The sequence below is a fragment of the Oryx dammah genome, unplaced genomic scaffold, assembly GCF_014754425.2.
Source record: "Oryx dammah isolate SB20612 unplaced genomic scaffold, SCBI_Odam_1.1 HiC_scaffold_28, whole genome shotgun sequence".
Classification (NCBI taxonomy): Eukaryota; Metazoa; Chordata; class Mammalia; order Artiodactyla; family Bovidae; genus Oryx; species Oryx dammah.
The window spans coordinates 109,957,096-109,969,120 of NW_024070212.1; the positions used below are offsets into that span (position 1 = coordinate 109,957,096).

The window sequence follows — 12,025 nt, forward strand, 5'->3', positions numbered from 1 at the left end:
TCCCACAAGAAAAAGCCCACACTACTCATGACCCCTCAGGTTTTATGTTCAGCCACATTAGGGCTTTAATGACCTCATCCGAAGACCTACCATTTTTTAAAGAGACCCCGCTGGGGATTGATCCAGCCCTTTAGGCTCACCCCTCGTAAAAGCTACACTGAGGCAGCAAAGCTTAGTTCCGGGACAAGCAAATGGCTGCTCTGAAGTCCAGTCCTGGATGTACCCTCAGTTCCCACCTCCACTTCCAGTCCTGGCCCTTCTGCAGGCTCACTGCTTGCCCACTGTACTGCCAACCTTCAGTGGTGCCCTGAGGTTTTCAGACCAAGCCATGTCTGTAGCCTCAGCCGTCTTTTCCTGTTAACATCCCCATACAACCTCCCAACCTTCACTTTATCAGACCCTCATGCTATGGTCCAATAACCCAGCCCTTTAGGGGAGAACCAGATTCAGGATCTGGGACTTGCCCCCCACCCAAGGGCTCCGGATGAGCAGCTTGCTATATTCCCGGCCACCTTCCCACCACCCCCCCCCCCACCTGCTGGAAAGGCCTGTCATCTCAGGGGAGGGGGACCACAGTGGACTAATTGGGGATTTGTAATATTTCCATACAGCAGAGGAGCACATGCTCTCTTGGACAAAGGCCGTTGAGAAAATTGGAAGGTATCTGCAGCCCCACACAGGTGCCAAGAGCACTGGCAGCATAGGAGGCCAGGCAGACTTGGCAGACACACATGGTTGTTTTCTGCTCCTCCTGACATCAAGTGCACTGGGATTAGTGGTAAAGAACCCATAAAGCTCAACCGGAAATGGGATCTGATGCCTTGAAAGGAGACTGAGTATTTCATATGTCTGAAAGCCTAGGAATGGCTTCACACATGACGAGGTCCAGTATGCCACGTGCTTTCACAGACATCTCCCAAATCTTTACAACCACTCCATGAAAGAGGTATTAACCTCTGCAAAAGAGGAGGGACACTGAGGTCTAGAGAGGTTAGATAAACTCCCTGAGGTCACACAGCCAGGAAGTGGCAGAGCCAGGTATTTTGATTTTGTTGTTTAATAACAGCTTAGCGAGGTGAAATCCCTATAACATAAAATTAACCATTAAAAAAGGACATCTCGGTGGCATTTAGTGCTCTGACAGTGTTGTGCGAGCCCCTCCCCGCTCCAGTTCCAAACGGCTCCATCACTTTAACGTGAGACCTCACCCCCATGGCGCGCCACCCTCCCCGGAGCCCCTGGAACCGCGTTCTAACAGGTCGATCAGACGCAGTGCCTCCTCTTCCAGCGCTGGTGGAAAGGTGACCAGGTGCCAGGGACAGCCTCACCCTTGTCCTCCTCTCTCCTCAGCTCCCTGCGGGGGAGACCTGGCAGGGCCATCAGGAGTCATCCTGTCGCCAAATTACCCGGAGCCCTACCCGCCGGGCAAGGAGTGTGACTGGAAGGTGACCGTCTCACCAGACTACGTCATCGCCCTGGTATTTAACACGTATGTACCTCTCCCCCGGGTGGGAGACGGAGGGCTCAGCGCAGGTCGGGGTGCAGACCTGGGTCCAGGTTAGCGTACATCGGGCCTCTGTGAACAGGACTCCATTCTAGGGGAGGAGAAGGGGTCCAGAAGAGGAGAGACACCAGCACTCCTTGAACATCTGTGTGCCCAGCACTGTGCGCGTGGCTTCATACCTAGTATTCTCGTATGCGATCCTCGTGCTCAGCCACTCAGTCGTGTCTGACTCTTTGCAACCCTTAGGACTGCAGTCTGACAGGCTCCTCTGTCCATGGGATTTCCCAGGCAAGAATATTGGAGTGGGTTACCGTTTCCTCCTCCAGGGGATCTTCCCAACCCAGGGATCGAATCCACGTCTCCTGCGTTATAGGCAGATTCTTTACCACTGAGCCAGCTGGGAAGCCCTATTTAATCCTTATGATAATTTATAAAGTAGCTATTATTCTTGATTTCTCTCTGTCTTTTTTTTTAAACCTCTGAAGATGCCAAGATTCAGAAATGGGTCGTTTTGCCCCTGCTCTTCTGAATTCTCCCCCTCTGCTCTCACCAGCTTCTCCTACCACCCTCTCCAGTTTAGGAACAGCCCAGGAATCTCTTAGCCACTCCCCCGCCAAGCTCCAACACTATCTCCTTGATTTCATTTAAGCAAACTCTTCACAAGAATTGTCTCTGCTTTCCTCTCCTTTCTTCGCCTCTTGTTCACTCTCAAATCACTGACATCTGGTTTCTGACTCCATGCTTCCACTGGCAACTCCTCTGCACTCCTGGCTGCCAAATCAAACTGCACTTTCCACACTTTGTCCAACCACATCTCTTTATCACTCCCTGCATCCTTCTGCTTTTCCTCTTGGCTTTGTGGACTTACCCTCTCTGGCTCTCCAGCTTCTTCTGAGAGTTTCTGGATGATTTCTCATAACCCTCGCCCTGTGCCAGGCTCTGTCACAGGCCCCCCTGTCTGCCTGCCACACCTCCTCCCTGGACAAGCTCGTCCACTCCAACACTTCACTCACCTCTTGTAAAGTGGAGACTCCAGTCTGCCACCCACGCAGACTCTCTTGTGGGCTGCAGGCTCCATAGCCAACTATTGGATGGTCTCTGTCTGACGCCTGCAGGCTTCGTGATTACAACACGTACAAAACTAAGCCCCTCGCTTCTTCCCCTAGGTGATCTCTATTCTGAAAATTGGGGGCAACCTCACTGTCCATCTTCACTGCTTCTTCTGTTAGTGGCCCAGGCATAGAGCCTCCGCTGTGTTAACCTTAGCTTTTCCCCTCTTCTCCATCTTCCCAGCTACTGTCTTGGTTGATGCCCTTACTGCTTCCTGTCTAGATTACTGCCACAGGCTCCTAACTGGTTCCTCTGCTCCATCTTGCCTTCTGTGCCAATCTCATCTTTAGCTCGGTGTCGGAGTGATGCTGTCACTGGAAAATGCTGAAATACACACCTCATTTACCATTTTAACACACAATGATATACTACTCAGCAATAAAAGGAAATGAGCTACTGACACGTGCAGCAACGTGGATGAGTCTCAGAAATATCACGCTGAGCGACAGAAGACAGACACACATGAGTACATAATGTATGATTCCACTTAAATGAAGTTTTAGAATCAGCAAAACCAATCTACGGTGATAAAAAGTCAGTTGAGTGGTATCTTCTGAGGGTGGGGAAGATTGATTGAGAAGGCACCCCCGACCCAGCCAGGGAACTTTGGGGGATGGTGAAAACCTTGGGTCTTGATAGACACGTGTCAAAACTGAAGGAGTGGTATCCTTAAGAGCTGATCATTTCAGCACGTATAAAGTATACCTCGGTTTAAAAACAAAGAAAGAAACAGATATATCCCTTGTTTTTTAATACTTCAAAGTCTCCCTCTTCTCTGTAAGAGGGAGACATTGTTTTGAGTTTTAATTTGAGGGTGGGGAGGAGTTGTTTGTTTGGGGTTTTTATTTTTGGTCCTGTCTTTTGAGTTTCATTCTAAACCATCTGGCCCCGGCCTGCCTTTCCCCTCAGTTCCTCAACCCGGTCCTAACCCTGAGCTCTAGCCAGACTGAGCTACTCACAGGTGCCAAGACCGTTTCATACTTCGTGACTTTCTTCTGCTCATCCCCTCACCGTGACTTCCTTTCTCCTCCTTGTCCAATTCCTGAGGACCTTCTAATGCCCAACACAAACTTCACTCCCATCCTCCCTGAGGAGCTTGGTGCTGTGTTCCCACTAGCCTGCACAGCCTTTAGACTTTGTTGTCTTCACGTCCATCACTTCCTTCAAATCCAGAACCGTCTTGAAGAAGGGATGGTGTCTGACATGCCTGCGTCCTGGGCATCTTGCACACTGGCTGGCATACTGGGGGTGCTCAGATAAAACCCCATGGTTGCAGAAACATGGGGGCAGATGGAGGGCTTTTGGAAATGAATCCAAACTGACTCACTCCCAAACCCTTCCTCGGTGACCTTTGAAAGAGCAGGTGGAACAACTGAAGGCCATACCACCCAGCCATGGGGGTGACCCTGCAACTGACAGCCGTGTGAGAGGGTGCTGTGCAGGAGGGAGACTGCGTGTGTGACTCCACGTCTAGCCCTCCCAGACCCCCGTCTCTCTGCCAGCTCTATCCCCACCTTTGTCCTAAATAGTAAATGGCCTCCTGTCTCTGCCATGTCTTAAAGGGTAGAAGCACCATTTGGTTCTCAGTCCAGCCAAGTGGAGGACCTAAATATCCCAACCCTGGGCTGTGAACAAGTTGGCATCAGACCACTGTTCTCCGCAAACCCATTTACTTCTGTGGTTTCCATCTTGGCGTCTTGGGTGGCACCAGTCGCCTTTGCTGGGTGTATGCCTGAGAGTGGAGGTGCTGCACTGGAGGACGGGCACAGGTTCTGGTCTAGCAGATACTGCAGGACGGTTTCCCCAAGCGGTTGAACCAATCCACACCCCCTGCCGGCAGGAGACGAGGGTTCCAGCGGCTCCACCTTCTTGCCGGTCCTTGGTATTTCCCCTCATTTTCACTCAAGCCATTTCAGTAGGATAAATGACACTCAAGAACTCTAAGGTTCAATTTGCTAAGCTAAGACGGTTTGTAAAATGGGTTGTTTTTTTTCTAGACCAGGGTCAGGATTGCTTAGAAAGAGACGCACCTGGGGGAGCCAGGAATGGGGTGAGCTGAAAACTGGCTGGGGGGTGGGGGAATGAATGAAGTGAGGGTCCTTCATGAAAGCGAGCCCCTTCCTGCCAGTGAATGGCTCCCTGGGTGCCTCTCACCCCTCAGAAAAGTGGGTGCAGCTTAGGACAGTGTAAAGAATAGTAGAGGCATATAAGAGGCCTGATTTCTGGGCCTGCTCTGTGGGTTCTGACCACTCGATGTGTAGAGCTGATAACCGATTTTCCCTTCTGTGCACAGTGTAGTGAATATAAACAACAACGTTGTGTTATAATCATCAAACTTGCTAATAGGCTAGATCTTAATTATTCCAACCACTATAGAGAAACGATAATTATATGATATGACAGAGGTGCTAATTATCGCTACAAAGGAAGTCATATAACAATATATAAATGCAGTCAATCAGCATGTTGTACCCCTCAAGTTTATATGCCGTGTCAAATATAGTTCAATTTTTTAAAACACCTTTAAAAAAAAAGAGGGTGTTAGGCTTTTGGCTCCAGCTTTCTGGACCCTGATGCTAGAATCTGGCGGCTCTGTCCAAGCCTGCCTTGTCCATCTTCTCTCTCATTGGGAGGTCGGGGGGTGGCGGGGTTCATCCTTCCATCCCCACCAGGAGGTCTCAGGGATTGGGCACCAGGGGCCTGGAGGACTTGCTGGGGGGTGGGGGCGTCCTTTGGTTGAGCCCGAGGCTGGGTACCAGCCTTTATGTGACCTCAGCGGGGTGGGGTCGGGATGTGTTTGTTCCCCAGCTTTAACTTGGAGCCTGGCTATGACTTCCTCCATATCTACGACGGACGGGACTCTCTCAGCCCCCTCATAGGAAGCTTCTACGGCTCCCAGCTTCCTGGCCGCATCGAGAGCAGCAGCAACAGTCTCTTCCTTGCCTTCCGCAGCGATGCTTCAGTGAGCAACACCGGCTTTGTCATCGACTACACAGGTAAGGGGCCGGGGGAGGCAGAGACGACATGGGCAGGGCCAACCACACCTGGCCAGGGATGGGGGAGGCGTAGTGTGGCGAGGAGAAGGTTGGACGGGGTCACGGGGAGCCTGCTGCCACCTGCAGAGCCCCTGCCTTTCTGTGGCCCTGGGGTGGACCCTCACACCCAGCTGCCCCAGGCCCAGGAGGAAAGGGGCCTCGCTTTCTTCCTGCACCTGCTTTTGACGTCACGACTCCCATTTACTCCCTTTTCTACGAGAGTCAAGTCGAGATCTTATTCAGTCTCATAACTTCAGCCCAAGCGGTCAGCTGGCATCTTCAAGGCCACGCCCCTGCGTTTGCTGAGGGTTCTGATGTGAGGCTCAATCTCCCTCTCTGCCCCAAAGCCTCCCACCCTCCTGGATAAATGCAGGGCCCACCCGAGTCCTGGGGTCACAGTGCCTGGATCTCTGTCCCAGGGCCACTCCCTGGCCATCCTCTGGCACCCTGTCATAAACTGGACATTTCCTGACACTTTTTTTCATCTGATTTTTATTTTATTTTGGAGTACAGTTGATTTACAGTGTTGTGTTAATATCAGGCGCACAGCACAGTGATTCAGCCACCCATATATGTGGGTCCATTCCCTGTCAGACTCTCCTCCCATGTAGGTCACTACAGAATGACACCTTTTGATCACATTTTCTCATCCCTCCAGCTATCCCATCCTTTTGTTCTCATTCTGCTTTTGGATTAATGAAAGCAAGCTGAAGGGTATAGGGGTCGAGCCAAGGTCAGCAGATTTTTTTTTTCTTGAACGGCCAGACAGTAAATAGTTCAGGTTTGTGAGCCATGCAGTCTATATCACAGTTCCTCCATGCTACTGATGCCGCTATAGCACAAAAGCAGCCACAGATGAAACAGCAAGGAATGGGCAATGGCTGTGTTTGCATAAAAATCTGCTTACGGACACAGGCCTTGGTCCTTGCTCGGGCAAGAGCATTGACGTCAGATCAGCCGGGTACAGGGTTCATGTTTACTCCTTAAGGACTCATTGACTGGAGACGCATGAATGTCTTTTGTTACCCAAGTGTTACTGACTAGAGTGTTTCAATGTTCACCTCTTGTTCTTGTTGTTCCTCTTGTTGCTCAGCCGTTTCTGACCCTTTGCGACCCCATGAACTGCAGCACGCCAGTCTTCCCTGCCCTTCACTGTCTCCCAGAGTTTGCTCAAACTCAAGTCTGCTGAGTCGATGATGCCATCCAGCCATCTCATCCTTTGTCACCCCATTCTCCTCCTGCCCTCAATCCTTCCCAGCATTTACACAGCAAATCACCAGCCACAGGTGTTTGTTTCTGCAAAAATCCCCGGGTCAATAGTGTGTATGGCCTGGAGCAAATTATTTAACCTCTCCAAAACTCTATTTCTGCATCTACAAATGATGATTCCTACAGCACAGAACCATCCTTGATGAATCCATGCATGAAAGCCCAGGTCTGGGGCCTGGCACCTTGCAAACATTCTGTAATATTCCAGTCATAGCAGCAGGAGAAATATTCCAGGTTCTCGGGCACTTCAGTTTCTCCTACTCCGTTATTCTCTTTTTAACCTTTTCTTTTTCTCTAATGATCCCAGGCCCCGTTATCCAGATCCTAGCTCCATCTTTTGCTTGATTTGTGAACTTGGTTAGATATTATCTCTTGGAACCCATTTCTCCAGCTATAAAGTGGTGATCATAATAGATATGTTGCAGAAGGTTAAATTAAAAGATATTTTATACACATAAATGAAATGTAGGAAGATAGTGCCCAGGATGGACTAAGTACTCTGTAGATACTCTGGAGATGATGGATTTTGTTATTGCTACTGTAACCCAAGTTCCACCAGCCTCATCAGCCTGTGTGTACAAATGGGGTCACAGTACCAGTTAAAATTTACAAAGTTCCTGGCTCACGTCCCCCACTTGTTTAATGTGGGACCTCAGCAGCCTTTTAAAGTGTCCCTTCATTAAATATTTATAGCAACTCCTGGGAATAGTTCACACGAGCTCACAAATAATCCTAATCATAATAGTGGATAACTTAGTAGTCTGCCAACAGTGTCCTGAGCAGTCCGCATCCATTGACTCACCGAAATCCTCGGATGTCTCAGTCACCTGCTATGTGACGGATAAAATTCTCGAAGATGCTTGGGGCACAGGTTAGAGAAAGTTTTGCCTGTGGTCGTCTTTCCTCGTGGGACTGGCCTGGATTCTCTGCCATCCTGTCTTCCTCTCGATAACCACCATTCGGTAAACCTCCTGCCCCCAGTCGCCACATGCTGATGTCAGAACAAACGCAGTCACAAGGTGTGGCAGGCTAGCAGGAGGCGTGTCTTAGGTTCAGCCGGGACCCCCGTTGCTCCGCCCATCACCATCCTCCCTGCCGTGTCATCATCTTCACCCTTTATTGTTCATCTCTTTAATTACACTTTCATCAGTACCTCGATTTTCCTGCTCCCTGATCCTCAGCTGCATAAACCTTGCACAACTGCACCTTCTGTTAAACTCCCTGTCAAGTGGCTGAGCACAGCTAGACGTCACACAAACGTGGCACTTAGAGCCACCCCAGCCAGGCCTTCGCAACAATCAGAGCAGCATCTAGCTGTCCCACCTGAGGCTTCTACGTGGCAGCGATTCTAAAATTTTACCCCAAACGTCACCATTTTCAGCCTTCTTATAAGACGACTGCATTTCATCACCCCTGGGCTCAGTGGCTACAGGGCAGAAACTCCCTCAGCTTCCTCCCCGGTCCCCTTGTCATGACAACCCGGCTGTGGTCTCCTCTCCCCAGGTCTTCTCTGCAAATCCGTGTGCTAGAGCCACACTTCTAGGTCCTCGTTCCCAAAGAACCCCGTGCAGCTGTTGGCCTAAGACCATATCTGGAAGGGTCCTCAGATACAAAACAAAGCTCCAGGGAATAGGGCCTTCCAAGCTGCCACCCAAGTCTGCCAAGCAGCCAAAGGGGGCCAGTTACTGGGGAAGGGCAAGGCGGGGAGACACAGCCCACCATGCACCTTCTACCACCTTATGAGGATCCACGGTGCAAGTGCCAAGCAGACGTGTCTACTTGGGGTGGGAGGTACCTGGTGAGACCTGGACCTTCCTTCCTTCCTTCTCAGATTACACACCTCCAAATCTGGATCACCTCTCTATTGAGGTGATCCCAGCCCTCTGCACAGGTAGCCCATTTGGTGGAACCCAGGGAGATCCCATGATCTCCTTCTCCATATCCCTGGGTTCCTGGAATGGGTCTACTCTGCTACTGGATCCCAAGAACTTGATGATATCTCCTCACGTTCAATATCTATCTAAGGGAGATCGCCATCACTTATCACCTATACGACCTTAAACAAGTTACTTAACTTCTCTGAGAATCACTTCCTTGTCTGTCAGAGAGGGACAGTGTTACTCTATGAAGAGGTTGTTGTGAGGACTGGTCAATCGGCACAGCCCCTGGCAGTGGGCTCAATAGTAGTTGGCACACACTTTGATCTTTGCTCTTCCATCCCATTGCCTTTCTCCTCCTGTGTGATAGATGTTTCATTTGGTCTGCCTTTGTCTGGAAGATAGAACCTTTGTTCATTGAACTAGCCTGTAGAATGGGACATATATTTTAAATATATGAATATTTGTGATTTGTGGCGTGCATGCATCCTGTATACTTCTCCAATCCTTGGCAAAGAATTTAGATACTCTACACTCTGAGAATCTGTAGAACACCCTAGGTTGAGTTGGTAGCCCACAGAGGACTTGCACGTTGAGGCAGGTGTGGATTCCTAGGAAAAGAATAGTTGGCCACATCTATCTAGAAGCCATCTTCTGTCCAAAGGCAGAATCCTGTCTTTTAGAGAGATCCAGGGCTCCACTAATGCTAAGGATCTGGGTCTCCATGGAGCTGTGGTTTCAATGGTTCTGCTTTGGGAGGTGTGAGGATCCACCTCAAGAGAGGTTGCCAGACTCAGCTGGGCTTAGCACAGTGAAAACCACTCTCTGACCCAAGTCAACCCCTCTTTGATCCAGGGTGAACAGACCAGGAGTCTTTCCTTATTTCCTGCCAGCTTCCTAAGGGAAAAGCAAAAACAATTTGGTCCAATCTTAGTGAGGGATGATTTAGTTCCTATGAAGAAACTATTAAGAAGAAAAAGGAGTAATTTATTATTAAAAGGTGAAAAACAAAAACACTTAAACCAACTTGAGACAAAGACTTTATTGAAAACTAACAGCCAAACTGATTTAAGCTAAAGAGCATTCTGTATTTTAACAATATAGATGATAAAACTCACTCTCACTTAGCATAAAAAACGGAATACATTTTTAAAATATAAGAGCCCCAAAGGCAGGAAGCATGATGTCCCAAGGGGATTACAGTCAAGGTGGGAGAATCGGAGGTTGAATGCGAGGATGGTCCTCCTCCATCTCCAGAACCACTTGGCCTGCTCCCTGCTCCTTTCTGGTATTTGAATGTAATGTATTTGCTACATTCACTGTTCTTTGTAGGTTAGTTTTCTTTGCTTCTCCATTCTCGTAGGACAGCAGGGCTGCCTCCCTCTTGGCTTTGAATCACTTCCCAGTTTGTATCCCAAAGGAACTATCAGATTGACAAGTTAAGTCAGAGGTCCCCTGAGCGGTTTTGATTCATTTTCTCACTGAGTATTTTTTGAGCACCTACTATGTGCTAGACACTGCCACAGAGGCTGAGAACAGAGCAAGGAACAAAACAAAGTCCAGGCTCCGAGGAGTTCACATCCTGAGCTCGCAAGCATTTCTGCTACAATGGAATGTTGGAGGTCCACCTATATAAGGCAAAGATGGGTGGGTGGGGTGGAATTGTAGGTGTCTCTGTTCAGTTGCTCCCGGAAGGTGGCTGTGCTGTCTTAGTCATCTCTGGGCAGCCCTTCTAAGAGATGATTCTGAATGCAGTCGTGTCAGCTGTGTATCTCTATTATCCCACGCTCTGGCGCACTTCTCATCTGAAGGCAGCCTCCTGGGTAGTTTTACCGTCTGCTTGAAGGATGCAGAGGGAATGAGAATCCTGTCTTTTGAACACAGTTTTGAAAAACAAGTCCCAGGGAGGTTTCGTGTCTTTCCAGACCAGAAAAACCAGTAAGGTGATTGGGAGGGACGTTTATTCTCATCTTCCAGCACATGTAGTGGTTTCCTCTTGGGCCGGGACAGGCTGGGACATCCATGCACGTGTCTAGAAACCATTCATTCACTCAACAAATGCTTATTAAACTCCTACTTCATGACACACCCTGCGCTGTATGCGGAGGACACAGCGGTGAGCAAAAGGGTCACAGTCCCAACTTGAGGGGAACATGAAGGTGAGGAGTCAGACAATAAACAAGGATGCACACAAGAAGCGAGAAGCCTAAGAGGCGAGGGAAGCACAAACTACCACAGGAAAGAGAAACGGGGAGCCCGCTTCGGAACGGTGAAGGCCTCACCAAGCGATGAAACTCGAAAAGAGGCCTGAAGGTTGAGGAGCCCCGTGCGTAAGAGCAGGAGTGGAGAGGGTTCCAGACAGAGGGAAGAAGAGCTCAAAGCAAGGGTCAGAGAATCTGAAACAACTCAGGAAATGTCAGGATGAGTCAGCTTTTCCAAAATGTACGAAAAAGTACCTATTTTCTCTTTCAAGCCCTTGAAAGTAACACCGTAAGCCTAGGTTTTCTACCAGATTTCCGCCTCTGCTCCCCCAACTCAGCTCTGCCCTGGTCTTTCTAAATTCAAGATCTCTTCATTTACGCTTACTTTCAACTTAACACGTGTTTTTCTTCAGATTTTTCTAAGTGTAAACGTTTTTCAAACAATGAATACAGGATTCCTTATAACTATTATAACACTGGATAGCAAGACAATAGAATATTTGAAAGAGAAGACAGAAATTACTGATTTGGAAATCAGAGCTCAGTGATAATCTACCATCATATCATCATTAACTAATATTGATGTCTTTAATACGTTGAATATTTCTATACCTTTTCCAAGTCAGAAAAGAGAGGCATCATGTGTACAATATGTTATCCTTCTAACTTTTTGATCCAGCAATGTCATATTTCTGGAAAATAAAATAATGTACGCTCTCTTTTAGAATCTTATTTGGAATAGTCATTAGAATTAGAGTAATTATGCTTTTCAGAGATTCTGTCTGGATTATGTGCCCTTACTGCCACTTTATGACTAACAGAGGAGCACATTGATGTATAGTGTTATGCTGGAAAGGATAATGAAGTAAAACAATGAAAGTAAGATGCTCTCCAAAAATAAATATATAAGAAAAGCAACACGTGTTTATTAGAAAAATTCAACTAATACAGAAGCATTTAAGATATGCTCTAAAAACTTAACATCTCCCAATACTACCATTCCCTAAAGTACCAGTATAAATGGCTTGT

At 48.3% G+C, this 12,025-nt stretch overlaps 1 protein-coding gene across 2 annotated transcripts in view; it reads left to right on the forward strand.

Moving 5' to 3' along the window:
* CSMD2 (CUB and Sushi multiple domains 2) overlaps nt 1–12,025 on the forward strand; it is a 677,707-nt gene that overhangs the window by 533,225 nt on the left and 132,457 nt on the right. For both annotated transcript variants that reach the window (XM_040231766.1, XM_040231767.1), the window contains exons 28-29: nt 1,351–1,489; nt 5,423–5,610. In XM_040231766.1, coding sequence (XP_040087700.1) covers nt 1,351–1,489; nt 5,423–5,610 — 327 coding nt within the window. The remainder of the gene's footprint in view (nt 1–1,350; nt 1,490–5,422; nt 5,611–12,025) is intronic.